General features: G+C 50.7%; 1 protein-coding gene and 1 long non-coding RNA gene across 4 annotated transcripts in view; one reads left to right on the top strand and one right to left on the bottom strand.

Annotated features, from left to right (window-relative positions):
• Positions 1-22955, top strand: part of ACAN (aggrecan) — a 49519-nt gene extending 26564 nt beyond the window's left edge. The window contains exons 12-20 of one of the 3 annotated variants that reach the window (XM_033189078.1): positions 2917-4883; positions 4944-6573; positions 7465-7578; positions 16330-16443; positions 19497-19655; positions 20098-20180; positions 20980-21124; positions 21948-22130; positions 22522-22955. In XM_033189078.1, coding sequence (XP_033044969.1) covers positions 2917-4883; positions 4944-6573; positions 7465-7578; positions 16330-16443; positions 19497-19655; positions 20098-20180; positions 20980-21124; positions 21948-22130; positions 22522-22598 — 4472 coding nt within the window. In that variant the 3' untranslated portion in view covers positions 22599-22955. Of the gene's footprint in view, positions 1-2916; positions 6574-7464; positions 7579-16329; positions 16444-19496; positions 19656-20097; positions 20181-20979; positions 21125-21947; positions 22131-22521 lie in introns of all 3 variants that reach the window. The other 2 variants (XM_033189076.1, XM_033189077.1) reach the window with 2 other exon arrangements.
• LOC117070248 lies at positions 6461-8965 on the bottom strand. The gene is made up of 3 exons (XR_004431843.1): positions 8863-8965; positions 7252-8317; positions 6461-6736 (listed from the first exon to the last, which is right to left on the bottom strand). It is a non-coding gene; the product is annotated as an uncharacterized LOC117070248 (long non-coding RNA).
• Positions 22956-24260: the final 1305 nt, after the last annotated feature.

Here is a 24260-nt window from a genome sequence, read left to right as displayed (position 1 = left end):
GTGCTGCTGTGGGCAACTTTAGCCACCTCAACTGGCCTCTAGGACCTGCCCCAGAGTGACAAAAACAGCCTTGTTCGTAAAATGCTTCTATACACATTTACTGTTCTGGCCCTTATTTCCCTTGCATGAACCCCCAAATGCCCAGGACTGTGCTGATCAGAGGGCCCTCAGTTACCTTGTCCTCTTTCACTGACACCCTTACCCTAACTTCAACCTTCTCTTGTGGGAGAAAGAACCAGGGAGGGGGTTACTGTTGGAAGTCTGACTGTGACCTGTCTCCTTGCCTTTCTCCTCCTTCCATGTCCCTCTTCTGGGCCAGGCCTCCTCAGCCAGAACTTCCCGAACTCCATCTGTCACAATTAAACCAGATGATACTTAACAAGATGAAAGCAGCGCCCCTAAACCTTGTTGGATAAAGTGTTTTGTGGCCACTAAGGTTTGGGAAATGCTGGCTTACAGAGATTAACAGGTTTCCTCACTGCAGACCTTCTCAGAGCCTTGAATATGCTAATACGCACTGTAAATCTCCAAGAGGAGGTGATAGATGTGGTGTGTCCCAAATGAACCTTACCGCAGAGCATTGTTAATATCTAGCAGCTTCCAGTTGGGGTAAGCTTGATTTAAAACAATGTACAGTAGTATATGTGTATACCTGGTAGAGTCGGTTTCCTTGGGGGTATGTGCATCTGAAAAAAGGAGTGTATCCAAGCTCCCACTAACTCATCCAGCCATGCATCAGCATTCTGTGCATGGTTCCAGAGCAATCTGGTGGTGTCAGGCCCTCTTCTGGGCATTGGAGATGCAAAGCCTGGCCTCCCTCCATATCAGAAGGTTAGGATGCCTCTGTAGAGCAGGGAAGAGTCTGGCCAGCAGTCTCACCCAGCAGGCACACCTGCCTGTGGCCTTCCTCGCCCTCACCAGGACAAGAATGACTGAGTCCTCTTTGGCATCAGGGTATGACTTTGCACAGGACTCTGGCAACCACTAGTGGGGAGTTACCAGTGGGAAAGTGGCTCCAGCAGCCTGCTAGAAATGTTTTCTAGACTTCAGTTCCTGACCACCTTGCTGATTTCAGCCATATCTGGGAACCATCTGCACTCTCATTTGCTCCATGTATTTTTCTTTAAGTTGACTTGCTTTAAAAAAAAAAAAAGAAATGTAGGGCTGAATATGGTGGCTTACACCTGTAATCCCAGCACTTTGGGAGGCCAAGGTGAGAGGACCACTTGAGGCCAGGAGTTCAAGACCAGCCTGGCCAACATGGCAAAACCTACTGTCTACTATAAATACAAAAATTATCCAGGTGTGGTGGCACGCACCTGTAGTCCCAGCTACTCAGGAGGCAGAGGCATGAGAATCACTTGAACCCAGGAGGTGGAGGTTGCAGTGAGCCAAGATGGTACCACCGTACTGCAGCCTGGGCAACAGAGCGAGACCCTGTCTCCAAAAAAAAAAGAAAGAAAGAAAGAAATGTAAATTTATTTAAGAGGGAACTGTTATATTATGACTGCACATGGTCATCCTGGTGTGTTTCATAGATAGACACATACATACATATATACCTATCAAAATAAAAATAATCTTTTTTGGGTCCTGCCCAGCTAACTTTTTTTTTTTTTTTTTTTTTGCACGGCACCACCGCTATTCTTCATGCCCCACCTCCCCCTCTAAGATTCTCCTCTCAGCAAGAACAAACTAAACCTGCCCAGTGGACCCAGCACCCTCAGTGCTCAGGGGCCCCACCTGAGAAGTAGGCCCCAAAGTACGTACAAGGTTAAAATGCAGTGTGGTTATTTTTCAAATGCCAAAGGAAAGAAGAACTAAAGCAAAGAATGTAGCCTTGATTAGTTAGAATTTTAGGGTTTCCTTCTTTCATTTCTCTATTTTTTCAAATTGTCTGTAGTAGAGTTCTCAGAATTGGAAAAAGTCACTGTATGTTTACAAACATCACCGCCTGGCCCTTTCTTCCTCAGAAGGATGGCTTAACATGAACAGTTCTTACATTGAAAAGAGTCCCAGCATCACAGGGAGGGCTTGCTAAAACACAGCATGCTGGGCTCCTTCCCAGAGTTGCTGAATCAGTGGGGCTAGGGTGAGGTCTAGGAATTTGCTTTTCTATCAAGCTCCCAGAGGATGTTGTTGCTGCGAGTCCAAGCTTTGAAAACCATGGGACCAAATCAATAAGATGGTAATGTGGAAATACTTGCAGGATGACCTTGGTGATCTTCAGTGGTGGCCAGGCCCCCACATCCAGTGGGTTGTGTGGATGGTGGCCCCCGCATCTCACACAAAGTACAGCCTGTGTAGCCCATGTCCCTGTGGGCAGTTGGCGGGGCTTCCCAGTTCCCTACCTCCTTCCTTCCTTTCTCCCTATCCTCCTGCTTCCTTCTTTCCTTCCTTCTTTCTTTCCTTCCTTCCTTTCTTCATTTCCAAGACACTTTACACAGTTCCATTAGAAAGCATTTGGACGGGCCGGGCGTGGTGGCTCACACCTGTAATCCCTGCACTTTGGGAGGCTGAGGCGGGCGGATCACGAGGTCAAGAGATCGAGACCATCCTGGCTAACACGGTGAAACTCCGTCTCTACTAAAAATACAAAAAATTAGCTGGGCACGGTGGCGGGCGCCTGTAGTCCGAGCTACTCAGGAGGCTGAGGCAGGAGAATGGCGTGAACCCGGGAGACGGAGCTTGCAGTGAGCCGAGATTGCGCCACTGCACTCCAGCCTGGGCAACAGAGTGAGACTCCGCCTCAAAAAAAAAAAAAAAAAGAAAGAAAGACAGCATTTGGACGTGTTGCTGAGCTCTTGAGAGAAAAATTTTACCGTGGAAAGAATGGAGTTTAGATTCTACGTATGAGCTTAAAATGGGGCAGAGTTAATAAACTCACACCTCATCTTTCTTCCTTCTTTCCTACAGGGATCCTTCCTACTTGGCCTCCCACTGGCACAGCAACAGAGGAAAGCACAGAAGGCCCTTCTGCAACTGAAGTGCTTACTGCCTCAAAGGAACCATCCCCCCCAGAGGTGCCATTCCCCTCGGAGGAACCATCCCCCTCAGAGGAACCATTCCCCTCAGTGAGGCCATTCCCCTCAGTGGAGCCGTCCCCTTCGGAGGAGCCATTCCCCTCCAAGGAGCCGTCCCCCTCAGAGGAGCCATCAGCCTCAGAAGAGCCATATACACCTTCACCCCCGGTGCCCAGCTGGACTGAGCTGCCAGGCTCTGGAGAGGAATCTGGGGCCCCTGATGTCAGTGGTGACTTCATAGGCAGTGGAGATGTTTCAGGACACCTTGACTTCAGTGGGCAGCTGTCAGGGGACAGGGCAAGTGGACTGCCCTCTGGAGACCTTGACTCCAGTGGTCTTACTTCCACAGTGGGCTCAGGCCTGCCTGTGGACAGTGGACTAGCCTCAGGGGATGAAGAGAGAATTGAGTGGTCCAGCATTCCTACAGTTGGTGAACTGCCCTCTGGAGCTGAGATCCTAGAGGGCTCTGCCTCTGAAGTTGGGGACCTCAGTGGACTTCCTTCTGGAGAAATTCTAGAGACTTCTGCCTCTGGAGTAGGAGACCTCAGTGGGCTTCCTTCTGGAGAAGTTCTAGAGACTTCTACCTCTGGAGTAGGGGACCTTAGTGGACTGTCTTCTGCAGGAGAAGTTCTGGAGACTACTGCCTCTGGAGTAGAGGACATCAGCGGGCTTCCTTCTGGAGAAGTTCTAGAGACTACTGCCTCTGGAGTAGAGGACATCAGTGGGCTTCCTTCTGGAGAAGTTCTAGAGACTACTGCCTCTGGAGTAGAGGACATCAGTGGCCTTCCTTCTGGAGAAGTTCTGGAGACTACTGCCTCTGGAGTAGAGGACATCAGTGGCCTTCCTTCTGGAGAAGTTCTGGAGACTACTGCCTCTGGAGTAGAGGACATCAGTGGGCTTCCTTCTGGAGAAGTTCTAGAGACTACTGCCTCTGGAGTAGGAGACCTCAGTGGGCTTCCTTCTGGAGAAGTTCTAGAGACTTCTACCTCTGGAGTAGGAGACCTCAGTGGACTTCCTTCTGGAGAAGTTGTAGAGACTTCTACCTCTGGAGTAGAGGACCTCAGTGGACTTCCCTCTGGAGGAGAAGTTCTAGAGACTTCTACCTCTGGAGTGGAGGACATCAGCGGGCTTCCTTCTGGAGAAGTTCTAGAGACTACTGCCTCTGGAATAGAGGATATCAGTGAACTTCCTTCAGGAGAAGGTCTAGAGACCTCTGCTTCTGGAGTAGAGGACCTCAGCAGGCTCCCTTCTGGAGAAGTTCTAGAGACTTCTGCCTCTGGAGTAGGGGACATCAGTGGACTTCCTTCTGGAGGAGAAGGTCTAGAGACCTCTGCTTCTGGAGTAGGGACTGACCTCAGTGGACTTCCTTCTGGAAGGGAGGGTCTAGAGACTTCAGCTTCTGGAGCTGAGGACCTCAGTGGGTTGCCTTCTGGAAAAGAAGACTTGGTGGGTTCAGCTTCTGGAGACTTGGACTTGGGCAAACTGCCTTCTGGAACTCTAGGAAGTGGGCAAGCTCCAGAAACAAGTGGCCTTCCCTCTGGATTTAGTGGCGAGTATTCTGGGGTGGACCTTGGAAGTGGCCCACCCTCTGGCCTGCCTGACTTTAGTGGACTTCCATCTGGATTCCCAACTGTTTCCCTAGTGGATTCTACATTGGTGGAAGTGGTCACAGCCTCCACTGCAAGTGAACTGGAAGGGAGGGGAACCATTGGCATCAGTGGTGCAGGAGAAATATCTGGGCTGCCCTCCACTGAGCTGGACATTAGTGGGGAAGCTAGTGGACTCCCTTTAGGAACTGAACTCAGTGGCCAAGCATCTGGGTCTCCTGGTGTCAGTGGGGAAACACCTGGACTCTTTGATGTCAGTGGACAGCCATCAGGGTTTCCTGACATCAGTGGGGGGACATCTGGGATTTTTGAGGTTAGTGGGCAGCCATCAGGGTTTCCTGACACTAGCGGGGAAACATCTGGAGTGACTGAGCTTAGTGGGCTGTCCTCTGGACAACCAGGTGTTAGTGGAGAAGCATCTGGGGTTCCTTATGGCAGCAGTCAACCCTTTGGCATAACCGACCTGAGTGGAGAAACATCTGGGGTCCCTGATCTCAGTGGGCAGCCTTCAGGGTTACCAGGGTTCAGTGGGGCAATATCAGGAGTCCCTGACCTGGTTTCTGGTGCCACGAGTGGCAGCGGTGAATCTTCTGGCATTACATTTGTGGACACCAGTTTGGTCGAAGTGACCCCTACTATATTTAAAGAAGAAGAAGGCTTAGGGTCTGTGGAACTCAGTGGCCTCCCTTCCGGAGAGGCAGATCTGTCAGGCAGATCTGGGGTGGTGGATGTCAGTGGACAGTTTTCTGGAACAGTTGATTCCAGTGGGTTTACATCCCAGACTCCAGAATTCAGTGGCCTACCAATTGGCATAGGTGAGGTCAGTGGAGAATCCTCTGGAGCTGAGACTGGGAGCAGCCTGCCCTCGGGAGCATATTATGGCAGTGGACTTCCATCTGGTTTCCCCACTGTCTCTCTTGTAGATAGAACTTTGGTGGAATCTGTAACCCAGGCTCCAACAGCCCAAGAGGCAGGAGAAGGGCCTTCTGGCATTTTAGAACTCAGTGGTACTCATTCTGGAGCACCAGACATGTCTGGGGACCATTCTGGATTTCTGGACCTAAGTGGGCTGCAGTTCGGGCTGGTAGAGCCCAGCAGAGAGCCACCAAGTACCCCATATTTTAGTGGGGATTTTGCCAGCACCACCGATGTAAGTGGAGAATCCTCTGCAGCCATGGGCACCAGTGGAGAGGCCTCAGGACTTCCAGAAGTGACTTTAATCACTTCTGAGTTCATAGAGGGTGTTACTGAACCAACTGTTTCTCAGGAACTTGGCCAAAGGCCTCCTGTGACACACACACCCCAGCTTTTTGAGTCCAGTGGAGAAGCCTCCGCAGCTGGGGACATTAGTGGAGCTACCCCAGTGCTCCCTGGGTCTGGAGTAGAAGTGTCATCAGTCCCAGAATCTAGCAGTGAGACATCTCCCTATCCTGAGGCTGGAGTTGGGGCATCTGCTGCCCCTGAGACCAGCGGAGAAGATTCTGGGTCACCTGATCTGAGTGAAACCACCTCTGCATTCCATGAAGCTGACCTCGAGAGATCCTCTGGCCTAGGAGTGAGTGGCAGCACTTTGACATTTCAAGAAGGCGAGGCATCAGCTGCCCCAGAAGTGAGTGGAAAATCTACCACCACCGGTGATGTGGGGACAGAGGCACCAGGCTTGCCTTCAGCCACTCCCACGGCTTCTGGAGACAGGACTGAAATCAGCAGAGACTTGTCTGGTCATACCTCGGGGCTGGGCATTGTCATCAGCACCAGCATCCCAGAATCTGAGTGGACCCAGCAGACCCAGCGCCCTGCAGAGGCGCATCTAGAAACTGAGTCCTCAAGCCTCCTGTACTCAGGAGAAGAGACTCACACAGCCGAAACAGCCACCTCCCCAACAGATGCTTCCATCCCAGCTTCTCCAGAATGGACAGGTGAATCAGAGTCAACTGTTGCAGGTATTGTTGGAAGTTTTTCCCCCTTTAAGTGTGCTTGGGTAGTTCAGACTGTAGGCTACTGTAGCACAGAAGGAGACAGCGTAGCTTTAAGGTTCCAAGAACAGCTCCATCACAGGTTAGCTGTGCAGCCTCAGGCAATAGTCTTCACCTCTCTGAGCCTCATCTGTAACGTAAGAGTAGGATAATACTATACCAGGGAAGATCAAGCAGAATAGAAACATAGATAAAGCAAGCACTTAGCATCACACTCTGCATACAGTGCACACTTATAAAGATTAGTGATGCTATTGTTACAGCAGAGTTACAGTCCATGAGTTTTTACATGTGAATTCAACTATCCGTACTTGGCACAGGGAGAGAAGGATGACTGTTTAGCTAGTGCTAGAAATTCTGCTCATGCACTCTGCCCCGGAGTGAGTGTGAGATGAGAGAGTAAATCTGTTGATGGTGTTTGTGGCTGAATATTTATTTTGTGCAGGGTTAAAACCTGCACAATTTAAGGAACTATGAAATGTCATTTGGCTATCTGGCTTTAGATTCTGCATCCCCAACCCCATCCCTGTACAAAGGGGCTCCTGTACTGTTATGATTGTCTCACTGTGACATAACCCCATATGCCGGGCAGTGAGCACTGGTAGCTGATTTTCCTTTGTTTTATTGCTCTGGGGTCCCTTGTACCTTCCTTTGTGCTGAGAGAGCTTTCACAGCTGTAGAGCTCCCCCCAATGCTGTGGGTCAGGTGCCCAGGAGGGACACAGGCCCTGGAAAAGTGCTGACCCAAAGCCAGCCTCGTGGACTTCAGGGACCTCATGCCCCAACTTTGAGGTCTTGGAGGCCATGGTAGCCAGGTGACTGTGTTCTTGATGCTCAACCTCTCCCCTGGGGGTTGCAGCCCCCGCCAGGTCCTGTGCAGAGGAGCCCTGTGGCGCTGGGACCTGCAAGGAGACAGAGGGTCATGTCATATGCCTGTGCCCCCCTGGCTACACTGGCGAGCACTGTAACATAGGTAAGGCCCTCATTGGCCGTGGAGAGTGTGGGCAGAGGTGCTGGACAGACTCCTTCATCCCCCAAAGGGTTCCCAGGCAGGGGGAGGCAACCAAGGTCCACTGAGGCTCAGGCTTCTCAGGCTGGGAAGGCGTTGCATGATGACATGTCAGGGGCAGAAACCACAGGACAGACATGGCTTAACTTTCTCAAATGCCTAGGTTTAGGAGAAAAGAGTCAAGTAATTAAGTTGGTAAGTATTTTTATATCAAGCCAATGACTATTGTAGGAGTACAATGAAAAATGTGCTTGAATTTTGGAGATGAGACTTCAAAAAATATTGAGCATGGGGTGAGTATTAAATACAGAGGGTCACACCTCTCCGCTCCTGTGAGGAGTCTCTGAGTGGGACCGTCTTGTATCGTGCAGACTGAACCCCACCAAGTTGCCTCCATGCTTGGGTCTGCATGAGGTTTGGGTCCCCTTCTTGCCCTGAAGGATATGACACAAACAGTGCTAATCACCCAGCACAGGGATTCGTGACTGTAGAGCAGCTGTAACCTAGCAGCGCATCTGCCCAGGTACCCACCATGAGCCTGTTTGTCCTTAGCCATGGATGAAGCAGCCTGTGGGATGGGTGGAGACCTGGAGACCCTCGGATCTGAGATGGACCCCAGAAGGAGATGGTTAGAATCTACCTGTTGTTCCACGGACACACGGGAGGCCCGTGGTCATGAGGACATCTCATCAACATCACCACCCTTGAGGAAAGAAATGCCCAATTACCACCAAGCTCATATTCTTTCATTAGTTCTCCTGCTGCCCCAGTGCCCTTATCCCCAGCCTCCCTCCTAAGTCAAGAATCAGAGACCTAGGGCCTTTCATAAAAGGGGTCACCCCTGGGACATGTGCAAAAATGAAAAAATGAATCCTGGAGAAAAAACAATCACTTCCAGGTAAACTTCATGTCAGGCAATTATCTTTCTATAGCCTTTACATCAAACACAGAGAAGAATTCTGTGTCTATATATATGAATATACATGCAAATTAATACATCATTATATATTATTATATATCATATAATATAAACATGCTGTATACCTGGTACATATGCAGTAACTATATATGTACATATAAACAAGCATTAGGGTAGATATTCATTCACTCTTTCCCCAACGTATGGGCTCCAAGGACAGAGAGGGTGGGTTATCCGGGGAAGGTCCCGGGCTTACTGCAGAAGGGGACAGCAGTTCCACTGGGCTATAGTGACCCCAGAGACAGTAGCTGCACCCCACCATCACTCACCCCGATGGGTAACTCCACTCTTGGCAAATCCTTCTCAACCTGATACTTGAGGCAAAAATCTGACACTAGCATCAGAAGTCAAAGCAAGGCTCATGTTCTTGACAGCCCTGAAATTAGTAGAAATACATGTCAGTGGGCCATAACTGTTCTGCTGTAAGGACAGTGTTTCTGTGATCATGTATATTTCCAAAGGGCTTTTGTTGCCACGATTTCTCCCCAGACGGCTCTGTAAGCAGCTTGGTAACTACCCCCATTTGAGACTGGAACACACAGGAGTTAAGTAATTTGCCTAACTATACTGAGTAAGTGGATCGAATCAAGAATCAAGACCTTAATTCACGTGTTTTAACACACTTGGCTAAATAAGAAACTCCCTCTTGAACATAACAACCAGTTGCTGGTCTCAAAAAACTGAAGCTGGACTTCAGGGGAGCCAGACTGGGGAGGAGCTGAGGAATCCGAGGTGGTCAGATTGAAGACTTACAGCCCAGCCTTCATTTTCCTCATTTGTAAACAGGGATCAATGGTAATGGTTCTCAGCTTTGAAAAATTATGATGCTTGAGATATAGCCCCAGAGACTGTGATTGACGTGGTTCTGTGGCCTTGGCATATTAAAACTCCCAGGCTTTATTAAAACTCCCAGGCGACTCCAATGTGCAGCCAGGGCTGAGAACCGCTGCTGTGAGGGTGAAGATCACCCATGTACAGCATCTGGTCAGAAGAGGCATTTAATAAAAATTGCTTCCCTTTCCCCATCTCTCACTCTACTGGCTCAGAGAAGCTTTAGCATGTCCAAAGAGTGAGTGGTGGGGATCAGACCAGCACAAAACCTGGGTCTCTTTTCCCATGACTGTACCTTGGGGTCCCAGGTCACTCCTGTTCAACTTAGCTCAAGGTTCAAGTGCTTCCAGAAGGACTGCAGATAGTGGCCAGTCTCCACGGGTGACCCACCATTGTCTTGCACCAGAACCAGGAACCACAGGTTGTTAAAAAGACCACGGATCGGCCAGGTGCAATGACTCATGCCTATAATCCCAGCATTTTGGGAGGCCAAGGCAGGTGGATTGCCTGAGGTCAAGAGTTCGAAACCAGCCTGACCAATATGGTGAAACCCCAGCTCTACTAAAAATACAAAAATTAGCTGGGTGTTGTGGTACACGCCTATAGTCCCAGCTACTCAGAAGGCTGAGGCAGGAGAACTTCTTGAACCCAGGAGGCGGAGGTTGAGTGAGCTGAGATTGTTGCACTGTACTCCAGCCTGGGTGACAGAGTGACACTCCGTCTCAAAAAAAAAAAAAAAAAAAAGGATCAGTATCCTTGGGGAACCATAGGGAGCAAAATGCAGCATGATTCCTGCAGTAATATTTGAATCCTCAGGGAAAACTTCCACCTGGTCAAAGGGGTCAGAAGCTGTATTTAGCCCTTAAAAAAAAATTGACAATTACTGTCATCTTGTTTAGTCAGTCTTCCATAAATAAGTTAGTCATAAGTTATAAGTTACTGATTGATAACTGATAAGTTATCAATCAGTACTTTTGACTTCAAATTAAGATCTAGGTTGGGTGTGGTGGCTCACACCTGTAATCTGAGCACTTTGGAAGGCTGAAGTGGGCGGGTCTCTTGAGCTCAGGAGTTTGAGACCAGCCTGGGCAACATGTGAAACCCAATCTCTATTTAAAAAAAAAAAAAAGTCAAGATCCATTTAGCCGGGCGCGGTGGCTCAAGCCTGTAATCCCAGCACTTTGGGAGGCCGAGACGGGCGGATCGCGAGGTCAGGAGATCGAGACCATCCTGGCTAACACGGTGAAACCCCGTCTCTACTAAAAATACAAAAACTAGCCGGGCGAGATGGCGGGCGCCTGTAGTCCCAGCTACTTGGGAGGCTGAGGCAGGAGAATGGCGTGAACCCGGGAGGCGGAGCTTGCAGTGAGCTGCGATCCGGCCACTGCACTCCAGTCCGGGCAACAGAGCGAGACTCCGCCTCAAAAAAAAAAAAAAAAAAAAAAAAAAAAAAAAAAAAAGATCCATTTAATGAATACTCAGATTATTTAGCGATTAAAAGCAAGAGTATGCTATTCTGATCCACTGCAAAACAGCAGCGTGTTTCCCCACTTCCATTACTGACAGCAGCCATGGGAATTAGGCTTCAGACTCAGGTTTCTATCCTGGCTGCAGCTTAGAATCACCTGGGGTGCTTTTAAAACGCATCATACCTGGGCCCCCTCTGAGACAGTCTGATTCAATTGGTCTAAAGAGGAACTTCAGCACCGGTATTTTAAAAAAATCTTTAAATAAGAATATTTTTAAAACTACTCCAGTAATTCTAATGTGCCAGCCAAGGTTGAAAAATACTATTCTAACCAGATCTCACATCCAATTTCTAGTCAGCACTGGTGCTATGCAGACTTCTCTTATCGCCTCTGTTAGGAGGACATGACCTTAAACTTAATCAGTCTCCTTCCTATCTTACTGCTATTTTTCACTTTCTTTTTTTTTTTTTTTTTTTTTTTTTTTTTGAGACGGAGTCTCGCTCTGCCGCCCAGGCTGGAGTGCAGTGGCCGGGTCTCAGCTCACTGCAAGCTCCGCCTCCCGGGTTTACGCCATTCTTATTTTTCACTTTCTAGGTTTGAAGCTCTGATCTATGACCTTACACTCTCTCTTTGTCTAGGAGAGATGTTTGAATTTCAGTGAAACCTTTATCCCTGGGAAAGAAATGTTTTCAAAGCAAATGAAAATACAGGGTTGCAAGTGAAAATACGAAGTATACCTTCTTGACTTAACCAAAAAGTTCCTGGGCAGATTTTAATAGGCAACTAATTGATTTAAGAAGCAGGATATTTTTGGGCACAGTGGTGCACACCTGTAATCCCAGAACTTTGGGAGGCCGAGGCAAGAGGATCACTTGAGCCCATGAGTTCAAGACCAGCCTGGGCAACACAGTGGGTTCCCATCACTACAAAATTATGTTTTTTAATTAGCTGGGCATAGTGGTACATGCCTTTTGTCCCAGCTACTTGGGAAGCTAAGGTGGGAGGATCACTTGAGCCCAGGATGTCAAGACTGCAGTGAGCCATGGTCGTGCCACTGCACTCCAGCCTGGGTGACAGAGTGAGATCCTTGTCTAAAAAAAAGAAAAAAAAAAAAAAAGCAAGATATTAAAGTTATATTCAAGATTAACCTTTAAAATACAAATGAGTAGTACGAATAATGATAACATACATTATAATCTTTTTTTTTTTTTTTTTGAGATGGAGTCTCGCTCTGTTACCCAGACTGGAGTACAGTGGCGTGATCTCAGCTCACTGCAAGCTCTGCCTCCCAGGTTCATGCCATTCTCCTGCCTCAGCCTCCCGAGTAGCTGGGACTACAGGCACCCGCCACCATGCCTGGCTAATTTTTTTTGGATTTTTAGTAGAGATGAGGTTTCACCGTGTTAGCCAGGATGGTCTCAATCTCCTGACCTCGTGATCCGTCCACCTCAGCCTCCCGAAGTGCTGGGATTACAGGCATGAGCCACTGCGCCTGGTCTTTTTTTTTTTTTTTTTTTAAGACAGAGTCCTGCACTGTCACCCAGGCTGGAGTGCAATGGCACGGTCTCCCCTCACTGCAACCTCTGCCTCCAGGGTTCAAGTGATTCTCCTGCCTCAGCCTCCTGAGTAGCTGGGATTACAGGCACCCGCCAACATGCCTGGCTAATTTTTTGAATATTTAGTAGAGATGGGGTTTCACTATGTTGGCCAGGCTGGTCTTGAACTCCTGACCTTGTGATCCACCCACCTCGGCCTACCAAAGTGCTGGGATTACAAGTGTGAGGCACAACACCCGACCTATACTTTTTAATTTAATTATTTTATCTTAAAACCAAATTAGGGCTTGTAAATATGCTTTTATAATCCTTCTCTCACTTGTGTAACAGACAACCAGAAAGGCAGTGTATCTACTCAGGTCTGTTCATCTTGATTGATCCCAGGTCTTTGCAGCATGCAGAGCATCCATTGAATTGAGAAATTTTATCTGTGTTTCTTGAGAGGTTTCCCCCATCCTTGCCTAGGAAAGTTATGTCCAGAGTCACCACATATAGCTGCACAAGTGTGCACTAAACAACTTGAGGAGTTCTATTCATATTGTAGTCTTTATGAGTGGCAACCCTTTTAGTTGAGTATCATTTGAGTAAAAGCACCTGCATCGCTCTTCATTCAGCATTTTTTATGAGCAAATAAACTCTCACTCACTTGGAGGTCCTGGGCTCTGATCTAGGCAAAAGCTGGACAAGATCTGTTCAAGGTAGAGGCCTGAGGTCTCCAGTTCAGACAACCACGTGATGCTTTGCAACTATCTCTACTCTCCTAGCCTTTATCAGGGGTTTTCAGTTATTTTCTCTCCCAAGTTAGAGATATTGCTGGAGGGCCTTGTTCAGGAACAAACCAGCCCTTTTGGTTATAGTAGTGGGAAGAGGACCCTGAGAATCCTGATGTTCCCCAGAGTCCCTGCTCAGTGATGATGGGTGAGCCCTGGGTTGCTGTAGCAGCAATGGTAAGGAGGTGCTGACAGTCCAGGATTCCAGTGTCTCTCCGCCTCCACGTGGGGCAGAAGCCAACTTCCAGTCTCATTTCCTGACTCCTCCATCTCTTCCACTCTGTCTCCCCAACACCCAGATTGGGCAAGTCACCTCACTTGTTTTCTTTTTGTTCTTTCTTTTTCTGTTTGTTTTTACATCTCAAACATGTTAAAGAATTCACGTTTTCTCACCTGTAAATGGCATAGTAATGTCTTGCCACCTGGCCATTGGAAGGATAATGAAGGAGAACATGTGTGAGTCAGCACTTGGCTCACAGGAGGTTCTTGAGAGTTATTGGTTTCCTCCCTTTCCTCTCTTTCTTTGTGAAGCCTGCCCATTGCCCAAAGCCCTTCCCTCTCTCCCCTTGCAAGCTCCTTATCTGGGATCCCTCACTGCATTAGTAGCAGGGCCCAGCCCAACTCCTCTACCAGTTCCAGAAGCCACGAGACGTCCTAATTGCCCTTCTCGGAAAGAGGTGGGCCATGCAGGGCCAGAATGGCTCTTATAGCCAGAGCAAGAGGAGATGAGGCACCACAGGCCAAAATAGCTAATAAGAAAGCCCCACGCCAGACACCTGGCCTTCTGCCCACTGCTGAAGATACTGACTCAGCCTCTCCAAACTACCCTGATGGCAAACACAGGTTTTCTGATTTTCAGGATTGTGGCCCTTCTTTCCCTCCTCGTCTATAAATCCAGGTCCCTGAAAAAAAAATTCTGAGCCCCGGAATTTTTTCCTTCAGTCCCCGCAGCCTTCTCAGATTTTGTGCCCTGGTCAAACACAAAGAAAGCAACACTACCCCTCACCCCGACTCGGGCAGCCTGGGAGCAGGTTTTGTGCGATCAGCCTCTGGGACAACTGGATGCCCCTCCACCGGGGCGTCTCTCCTTTCCTGCCCTTTCTCCCATGGGCAGCCAGAGACCCCAGTGTTGATGTTTTGCTCTTCTCCCCAGAGGCCACTCCTGTTCCCTGCTCTGTACAACTGCTTTAGCACCTACATTTGCTTAATTCCCCTTGCCCAGTGCTTCCCATCTCCCATAATGATGCTAATGGACAAAACAGAACATGCAGGAGAGCCGCCCCCAGCTTCCGCCCTGCCGACTGGCCTGACCTATTGCTGCTACTGCTGCTGCTGGGAATCCTGGGGCATGCTGGGAATCCAAGTGCATGCTGGGATTTCAGTCTGTTCCTCCATGCATTTTGGGTTTGCTTGGAACAGTTCCAACTTGGAACTGTTGGTTCTAGTCCATGGTGTGCACTCCTTGAGATGAAGTTAAAGACTTCGTGGGAAGAAAGAGATGCCTGACAACTGGAGATTAGGAGCTTCGTGGGATGAGCAAGATGCCTGAGAGCTGGGGATTTTCAGGCCACCTGTTGCATAAATCTGCCTCTGGCCTAGAAGATGTCTACTATGCACCAGCGTAAGGACTCAGAGGAAAGTGCCTTTACCATCCCATCAGAAGGGTGACTTTAAGGTCTGGTCTGCTCTAATGGGAGGGAAGAACTAAGTCCTGGCACATGTTTAGGACTCTGAGATCCTATTCCCACCACAGGGCTTCCCTGTCCTGCAGAGCCCACCTACAGACTTGTCATTGGATCTGAAAGGTTGTGTGAACACAGCTGCACATACTGAGGCTCAGTATCTTCAAACAACATGTCATAGTGCCCCATAGCCGGTGGAAAAACCCACTCGTTGCAGAATTTTACTGATCTCCTGGCAAGAGGAGCTTCATAATACTATTTATCATGTTCCCAGAAGAGGAAATGAAGTGGGGGGATAAAACAGCAGGAACCTTTGAAGTACAAATACAAAGAAGGCAGAAGAGATCCCCCAGGTCTTCTGGTTTCTCAGCAAGATGCAGAAAGACCAGATGAGGAGATTTAGTTCTCACCTTGACTAATTCATGAAAATTTGAGGCAATGGCCAATGACTTACCAACTCAAGTACCACAAAGAAGTTTGATCAGAAAGGATATCTCAAGACCAGAAGAACAGAAGAGAAGAAGAGCCTATCTGAAAAGAGTCAGAGGATGGGGATGTGCCTGTATCCCAGACTGGTGCCAGTGCTGTTGTGCGGCTACTTGCTAACCACCTCTGTAGCTCCAAACGCTTGTCTCCCACTGGCCAGGATGGAGTCCATCTGGAAATTGTGTCTCCCTGGAGATAGCCACCATCTGGGGCCTTAAGCTGAAAGGAGATTATATGGGGAAATGTTGGACAGGGTTTCTATCCTTCTCCCGAGAGAAAGATTCAGGCTTCATTTTCACAAGACATTCTAAAATCATATCTACTGAAGACAAAGAAGATGTCTGCAGCCCAAGAAGTCTGATGAGTCTCACGCGAACATCCCATGCTGCCATTTTCATATGGCTCTACACTCTTCAGACCATTTCGAGGTCATTCATTCTAGCCCCACACAGCCTTGCCCTCTTTCTCTGGGTTATAACTACAAAGGAAGCCAGGAAAAGAAAGACTTCTAACCAAGCTTCAAGAACTTGACTTCAGTTTCCTTGCTCACCACCATGTTCGTAACCACTTCAGAATCCATGGTCTTTCAAAATATTCACAAGAGAAGGCATCTTGGAGGAACTGTATGTTCACTGTCACAAAAGGCATTTGGCTTTAGACATATCAGATCTCTTCAAACCACTGGGAAATTTGGCTCCAGTGCTCCAAGTTTAACAATCAAGAATCACACATGCCCAAGAAAACCCTTGTCTGGATCTTTGCTTCAGCACTCCAAGATGGCAGCAGCAGCAGCAGCAGCAGCAACAGATCTTAGGAAAACCAGCCTGTTCCCTCCCAGGGGTCTGGAGAGCAGCAGGACTGGCCACTCAAAAGGAGGCCACAGTGCTTGTGAGGCTGGAGTTGCCGGCAGGAGTCCTAATGGTGGCCCTTGGTTTCTTGCAGACATTGATGAGTGCCTCTCAAGCCCTTGTCTGAATGGAGCCACCTGCGTGGATGCCATCGACTCTTTCACATGCTTATGCCTTCCCAGCTACGGAGGGGACCTGTGTGAGATCGGTACGGCCGTCTCGGCTTCAGCTAATGTTACTAACTGCTGCACCCACTCCTCCTCCCTCACCTTTCCCTCCTAATGATAGGCTCCAGGCCCTGGCTGGGGCCCCCAAGGTCCATCTGGAGAGCCATTTCAGGGACAACAACTGAAAAGTCTGCCCCACTGATTCCCACTCTTTTTCTTGCTCTCCTCCTTGAAAACCCTTTTCTGGAGCACTGGCTGATCTGACTTTTTCCAGGGCTTCCAGACCTATTGATGCCACCACTGAGGTTGGTGTATGGTTCAGAGGACAGGGCTAATTCTGAGCACTTGTCTTGAAGGAAGCTGTGGGGTGGGAGTAATTGGTTCTCATTCCAGATGACAGCCACGGATCTTCTCAGTGTGGTCATGGGCATGGGAGCTCTGTGGTTCCTTCATGGCCCTGGGAGCCACTGTGCCACATTGGCCAAGCTGCCTTTCTCTTCTCCTGGGGTGAGAGCTGTGGTTGGTCTGCCTGAGATCTCCCATGTCACCAGCATGCTCAGGTCATGCATGAGCAAGGACTGCTGCATGTTACCTTCTTCTCATCACTATTGTGACAGCTGCCATGGCAATGGCATGCCAGCCTATGCTTCCTTTTTGCCTCCCTTGTGCAAGGCAAAGGGTGGCCAGAGAGAACAGAACTGTGTTACAAGGGGAAGAAGCTGAGTTACCTCTCTTGGGCCTTGCCAACCTCTCCATTTCTGCACCTAGGCAGGGCCACCACTTCTACCAAAAGGAGCTGTGCACCAGGAACCCTCCCAGGGACAAACTGAACCCTCAGCTCTCTCACCTTTGGTGCTTCCTAGTCTCCCCACCAGCCTCCTGGATCTCGGGGGTTTCCCAGCTCAGAAAAGGGGAGATGGGACCTTTGGATGCTTGTCTCCGTGGCCCAGAGAGAACTGGAAGTATGTAGGGGCTTAAAACCCTTTTCAATAAACTCTCAAGTTGGATTCCCAGAAACTTCCAGAAAGCAGCTGAAACTCCTGAGAAGTCTCCCTTTGGTCCTAAGCAGTGTGGGGAGGGGTAGTTTTGGGTTTCATATTCCTTTGAGGCACTGCCAAGTTACAAACTGGTAGAGGAATTTAAGGCTTCTGGGAAAAAAAGCCTGGACACTTCTACTCCCTTGCAGCCTCCCACCCTCCATCCTCACCCGAAGACCCCAAGAAATTGATATATAGGGTCTTGGCTGGGGTGGAAGCAGAGACTACAAGGATTTTCTCCCCATGATACTAAAACATTTGCCACAGAGTAGAAGAGTCTGGGACTTCCATGCCAACAACAGCTGTTTGGTTCCAGACTGGAGAAGTGTGCTCTGCTGGAATGAGGCAGGACCCTCATAGGGCTCTGTACCCTGATGGGGAAGAGAGATGGTGACAGAGCCACCCAGCTTGGCCCTGGGCCTGTGGGCCCAGCTAAGCAGGGCTGCATCTCCTCTCCCATTCCAATCCTGAGTCCTCACCACTCCACGGTGCCTCCTGCCTTGGCTCTGTCCCTGCTACCTCTTCCAGCCTCCCTGGAATTATTTCTGTTTCCTAAGAACCTTCAGCCTGCACAGCCCTGCCCTCCCATACCCACCTCCCAGAGAAGCTGTACCCTCCAGCTCCGCCTGCCCAGCTCAGCCCTCAGCCACTGAAGGGGCCAAAAACTGACCCCCTAAGTCAGCTCTAAGATGATATATCTGGCCTCTTCAGAGTGCTGAGCTACTCTGAGGCCTCTCCACCTCTTTCCAGACTGCAGCCTCATCCCTTCGGGAAGGCGTTCGTAGCTGAGGCACCAGAGGCCTCCACGGCCCATCCTACAGCTCTGCTCTTTCTTCTCAGGCTGCTGACCCCCTGCTCTGCTCTCCCTCCACTGTCCCAACTGTCTCTCCCCCACTTTGCCAAGCATCCGCCCCTTCAGCCTAAGACTCCTTCCGCTCAGGTACTGGTCCTTCCATTCCAGGACAGCCAGACTATGGTGGCACCCAATCAGGGAGACCACCATGTAGCCTGAGGGGTTCGTGGCCCTCCACCTAGGAGACCCCAGGGGAAGAAGGAAGAAGGGGGGCCTTGGAATTCACTCTGTCCCACGCTGTGCTGGCAGATGTTTAACAAGCAGCTCTCATAGAGGAGAAGGGAGCCCTGATTGAGCATCTGCCAATTCCTGAGGTATAAATGCTTCCACTAGAGCCAGTTTAAAGCTATCAACATGATGTCACTGAAGGCGAGGTTGGGAGGAGACACTAAGAATGAGCTCTCTCAAAGTTGAGTGAGCCAGCTCAGCATGGTTCTGCCTATCCCCCAGGCTCTAAGAACTCCAAGCCAGCCCCTTCTCCAGACTGAGAACCCATTACAAATTTAGGTTTGTGAGGAGAGAAGTTCCTCCCCTCCTCCGATTCACCCCCAAAATAAAAAGCCAGGGCCCCTGGATCCCAGACCCCCAGTGGGCTATCTGACTGCCCCAAGAGGCAGGCACAGTGTGCTTAACTAAAGCTACCTCTGATCAACAGCCTTAGAGCTCTGAGTCTTCTCTGCACCCCAAGCAGACTTATTTCTGCTCCCCTGTTCCCACTGAGGTTCTGCAGGAAGGAAGCTGCCAGCTCCACTCCATGCCCCAGCGCTACCAGCTCCCACTGCCTCCACGAACTTCCCCACAGCTCCACTCCCTCTCTCCCTGGAGCCCCTCAGAGCCTCAAATCTTGCCTTAAATCTCAAGACCTCCCACCTTCCCACCTCTTTTTACCTGGCCTGCTGACCTCTGCTGGCCCACCAGAGCAGGCATCAAGAGGAGGAAAGCTTGGGAGAGGGTGAGGGGGGAGGGCGTGGCATCAGGGAAGGAAAGGGCCCCTGGCATTTTCCAGAGTGGAAGCATGTGCAGAGGCTCCCAGGGACCAGACCAGTTTCCAACCTGAACCCCCTCCAGCTGTGCCTCTCCCTTCCCTTAAGGGCACAGCATTGAAGGTGGGGTAAATGCAGGAACCTATGCCGTAAGACTGGCAGCATCTGCCATCCCCTGGTGGCCTCTGCCCCTCCCTTCAAGCCCCTGACCTGTGTTGCAGACCAGGAGGTATGTGAAGAGGGCTGGACCAAGTACCAGGGCCACTGTTACCGCCACTTCCCAGACCGCGAGACCTGGGTGGATGCTGAGCGGCGGTGTCGGGAGCAGCAGTCACACCTGAGCAGCATCGTCACCCCCGAGGAGCAGGAGTTTGTCAACAGTGAGTGCAGCAGGGCCTCTGGAGCCTGAGAGGAGAGTGGCGGTGTAAGCAAAGGGCCTCACCTTTCAGAAGGCAGCAGACTTGGGCCTCGTGAGACTGCAGGACAGGGACCTGGGGGAGGTCTGAGCTCTCAGAGAGAAGACAGCGGTCTTTGGGGCCAGTAGCTCTGGCTGCACCCAGGGCAGACCCAATGCCAGCCAGAGTCAGCCCAAAACTAAGCTGTGGCTGTCACTTGTCCATGCCAGCTTAGAGAGGTGGCCCAAAGTGCACTCCAAGCATGCACGTGCCGAGCCCCTTGTGAGGACCTGAGAAGCAGATGGCTTGCTCCTAGGAGCACACCTACCTCCTTCCCTCCTCCATCCCCTCTGCCTCCATGAGCTCAAGTTTCTCAGACACCCCAGCATGTCGAGCGTGAGGCCTGACACCCTCACCCTTTCCCCAGACAATGCCCAAGACTACCAGTGGATCGGCCTGAACGACAGGACCATCGAAGGGGACTTCCGCTGGTCAGATGGACACCCCATGGTGAGTTCGGCCGTAGGCACAGCTGGTGACCCAGAGGACAGGGCGTGGGATAAAGACCCCTGGAGAGAGATGCATTCAAACCCCATGCAGATACTCACTGACCGGCTGTTAGACCGGGAGTCCTTGAGGGCAGGGATTGTCTCCTTCATCTCTGCCTCTGGAACCCAGCCTGGGGCTGGACAGATTGAGCCAATGACGGCATGAGGCAAGGGAAGAAGCCAGGAAGGAGATGAAGGAATAACAGCACCACCATGAGGAGTACACGGAAGCTTTAGAGAGGTTTCTTGCCCACATTGGACTCGAGTCTACTCAAGGAGACAGACAGAAAGCAACATAGATGCCAAGTGAATGGTACAGGCACCCAGTGATTCTCTTTGTCCTGAAGCAAGGATGGAAGGATAAGACTTGGGAGGACTTCTTGGTGGGCAGAGGCCAGACTTTACAGCCATGTTCCTACCATCCATCCCTACCCAATGTGGTCAGCCCTGGTTGGCCCTTCTGGATAAGAGGAGTGGAATCAGCTCATGTACAGGGCCTGTGAGTCCTGGGGGCTCTGAGCTCCTGAGAAGGACCCAAGTCAGGCTGTGTGACCGATTCCCTAGGGGGCCACCGGGTTCCGTGGCCCCTAGAACAGCCCTGACCAGACTCCCAGCAGCCTTTGTGCTGCTATCAGAGGAGCCTGAAGTTGGGGCTAAAAGAGAAAGGAGACGATGAAGAGGCTCCATGGGGAAGACAGTCGGAGCAGGCCAACCCACACTGTCCTGCCCCCTCCTTACTCCTTCCCCACTCCCACCCACAGCAATTTGAGAACTGGCGCCCCAACCAGCCTGACAACTTCTTTGCCGCTGGAGAGGACTGTGTGGTGATGATCTGGCATGAGAAGGGCGAGTGGAATGATGTTCCCTGCAATTACCACCTCCCCTTCACGTGTAAAAAGGGCACAGGTAAGCTGGGGCCCGGGAGGGGCCTGGGGAGATAGGATCAAGACCTCCAGCTATAGGTGAGGCTCTTGCTGTGTGGCCTGGGGTGAGTCCCTTGTCTCCTAGCTGCTGGTGTCTCCTCACCTGTCCAAAAAGCAGATTGGAGCTGACCTGGGGGTCCCTCCTAGCACCAGCATCCCAGGGCCAATGGCAAGGGCAAGCTTGCTGCCAGGGACCATTTGCAGGGACAACGAGCACATGAAGGTCGCAGGCTAGAAGACAGGACCCCCACTCCACACTCCACACAGTCCCTTGGATAGCAGCAGCAGAGTTACCCACAAGGGCAACTCTGCTTGAGGTGGGGAGCCTCCCTGTCTTTGGGATTCCCAAGGCCATCAATCACAGAGTCATAGTTGTCAGGCCTCAATCCCTTGGCTTTCAGTCTGTGGACATTGAGGTGCTGGTAGGATGCGCCCCACTGCCCCTGCTCACCACCTTGCATCCCCCCAGGCGTCCTTTTGGTCTCATTTTACCCTGAACTGGATGTTTTCATCAAGAAGCCTAAGTCTGCCTGGCTCTCGCCCTCCACACCTTTCTACCTCCCTTTCATCTTCTCTTCATCCCTTTAAAGACCACCCCGTTTGTATTTCCTTCCTGCTGTTCTAAGTTGTTGAGGAACCCAGATGTCAGAGCCAGCAGCTTCTAGATTCTTAGCGCTGTATGAAAACATCCAGGGCTCACTGTCAGGTGTTGAGGCTGTGTCCCCCACAGTGCCTCGGGTCACAGCCAGTTTAGGTCATCCCAGGAGACCCTAGGAGACCCTTTAAAAAGGGTGTTTGCCCCTCAGTGGCCTGTGGAGAGCCCCCTGTGGTGCAGCATGCCAGGACCTTCGGGCAGAAGAAGGACCGGTATGAGATCAATTCCCTGGTGCGGTACCAGTGCACAGAGGGGTTTGTCCAGCGCCACGTGCCCACCATCCGGTGCCAACCCAGCGGGCACTGGGAGGAGCCTCGGATCACCTGCACAGACGGTAAGCATCACCCCGGCCACCCTCACTGAGCACAGGGTTAGATTCTGCCAGCACAGCCTTCCCCCCATCCCCTCTCCTGGGGACCCTGCACCATCCGCAGGGTTGAGCAAGGGAGGGGAGGTCAGGGGACTGCTCAGTCACAAATAGCTGATCGCTGCCCCTAGAAGGGCCACGTACTTGTCCCAGAGAGGGCTCACTTTCACTGAGAGGAGGAAAGAGAAAAAGGGAGAAAGTCCAAGAAAAATCAAAATCAGGAAAGCTGATAAAGCCTCAGGTGCCTCGCTGAGTCCCTGGTTTCCACAAGGGAGAGAGGATAGTCTCGGGAGAGCCTAGGCTCGCCCCACTTTCTTTCCAGGCCCATTGATATTTTTCCATCTCCCTTTCGCCCTAGCCGCCGCCTACAAACGCAGACTACAGAAGCGGAGCTCACGGCACCCTCGGAGGAGCCGCCCCAGCACGGCCCACTGAGAAGAGCTTCCAGGACGCACCCAGGACGCTGAGCCCAGGAGCCTGCCAGGCTGACGTGCATCCCACCCAGATGGTGTCCTCTTCTTGTCGCTTTTTGTCAATAAGGAATCCCATTAAAGAAGGAAAAAATAAATCCCACATTGTGTATGCACCCACTCACCCCTCCAAATCAGCAAAACCGCATCTAATTTGTCCGCCAAATGCCAAAGCAAAGCAAACTTATTATAACCCGTGGACTGAGTTTAGAGACATTTCTTCAATCTCCCATCGTGCCTTTCCAGGGACCAGTGCAGGGACAGGGGGAGAAGGGGAGGGGTTAAGTTAAATAAAGAAGATTATTTTTGTTTCCTGACTTTATCCAAGAGCAGTGCAATCGTTGGTTATTTCACCCCCAGGGAGAGCTAGGGAGGAGGGAGGAGGGCTCCAAAGGAGCTGGAAGGGGCAGAGGCCTGAGAGCATGAAGAACTCCGAACTGCAGCTGAATGTATTGGATGAGAAGGAGCCAGGAGGGCTGCACCATCTATACGAGGGAGAAGCCTTGGGGGAGAGGGGCGGGTTCCTGCCTCCTGCCGAGGGTAAGCCGGCAGGGGAGAGCCATCTGAAGGACCTTCCACTGCCTGGGGGTTGGGTTCCCTCCAAGGGTCCCTCTTCCAGCGTCCTCTCTCTCACCTGGGTCGGCCACCCTAGCAGGCGGCAACTCAGCAGGGCTGCTGGGGGCACTTCCTGCCCAGTGGGGGTGCCACCCAACCTTCTTCCCTCCCCACCCCCGCCCCCGGGACCGTGCAGGCACCAGGGTTCCGTGCACCTATTTATATTTTTGAAAACTGAAGATGATGATATTATAATAATAATAAAGACCTTGGAAGAGATCTATCTCTTTTCTTTTCCCTTTTTTAATTTAAGAAGAAGGCAATCATGACCCAGAGTCCCCCAAAGGGGCTCTTAGGAATGGTGGCAGTGGAGACAGGTTTTGATCAAATGGTCTCAAATTGGTGTGACTCTGTGACTCTGGTCTGTTGAGAGCACCTGGGACAGTCACATCTGTTGTGCTTTATTTTTCCTAGGGTGCCAATGTGTTTGGTAGATGATCTGCATGTAAGCATACGTGATATGTGTGACATGTGTCAGTCAGTGGGTACCATATGGATTTACAAGTGGGCACTGCCAAAGAACAACTCAAGCAAGACATCTGGTCACCTTGCGTGCTTTGGTTCTTTGTGATCACACTGCTCTGGTAGGTTGGTAGACTGAGTCCAAGAACAGAGACAAAAATCAGGATTTATAAGAAGGGAAGGGAAAAACAAACTGCAGACAGTCTGGGAACAGTGAATCTTGCTTACACATTTGCAGGGTAAACTGCTAGCCAGCTACTAGCAAAAAGGTCTGGGCATTCTGCCCTTAAGTACGCTACAGAGGCCAGGCACAGTGGCTCACGCCTGGAATCCCAGCACTACTGGGAGGCCAAGGATGGTGAATCACAAGGTCAGAAGTTCAAGACCAGCCTGGCCAACATGGTGAACCCCTGTCTCTACTGAAAAAATACAAAAATTGGCCAGGCATGGCGGCATGCACCTGTAATCCCAGCTACTCAGGAGGCTGAGGCAGGAGAATTGCTTGAACCTGGGAGGTGGAGGTTGCAGTGAGCTGTAAGCCAAGATTTGC

The sequence above is a fragment of the Trachypithecus francoisi genome, unplaced genomic scaffold (genome assembly GCF_009764315.1).
Source record: "Trachypithecus francoisi isolate TF-2019V2 unplaced genomic scaffold, Tfra_2.0 Lachesis_group3, whole genome shotgun sequence".
NCBI classification, from domain to species: Eukaryota; Metazoa; Chordata; class Mammalia; order Primates; family Cercopithecidae; genus Trachypithecus; species Trachypithecus francoisi.
The sequence above is the reverse complement of the archived record's forward strand: the minus strand, read 5'-3'. Positions and strand labels throughout refer to the sequence as shown.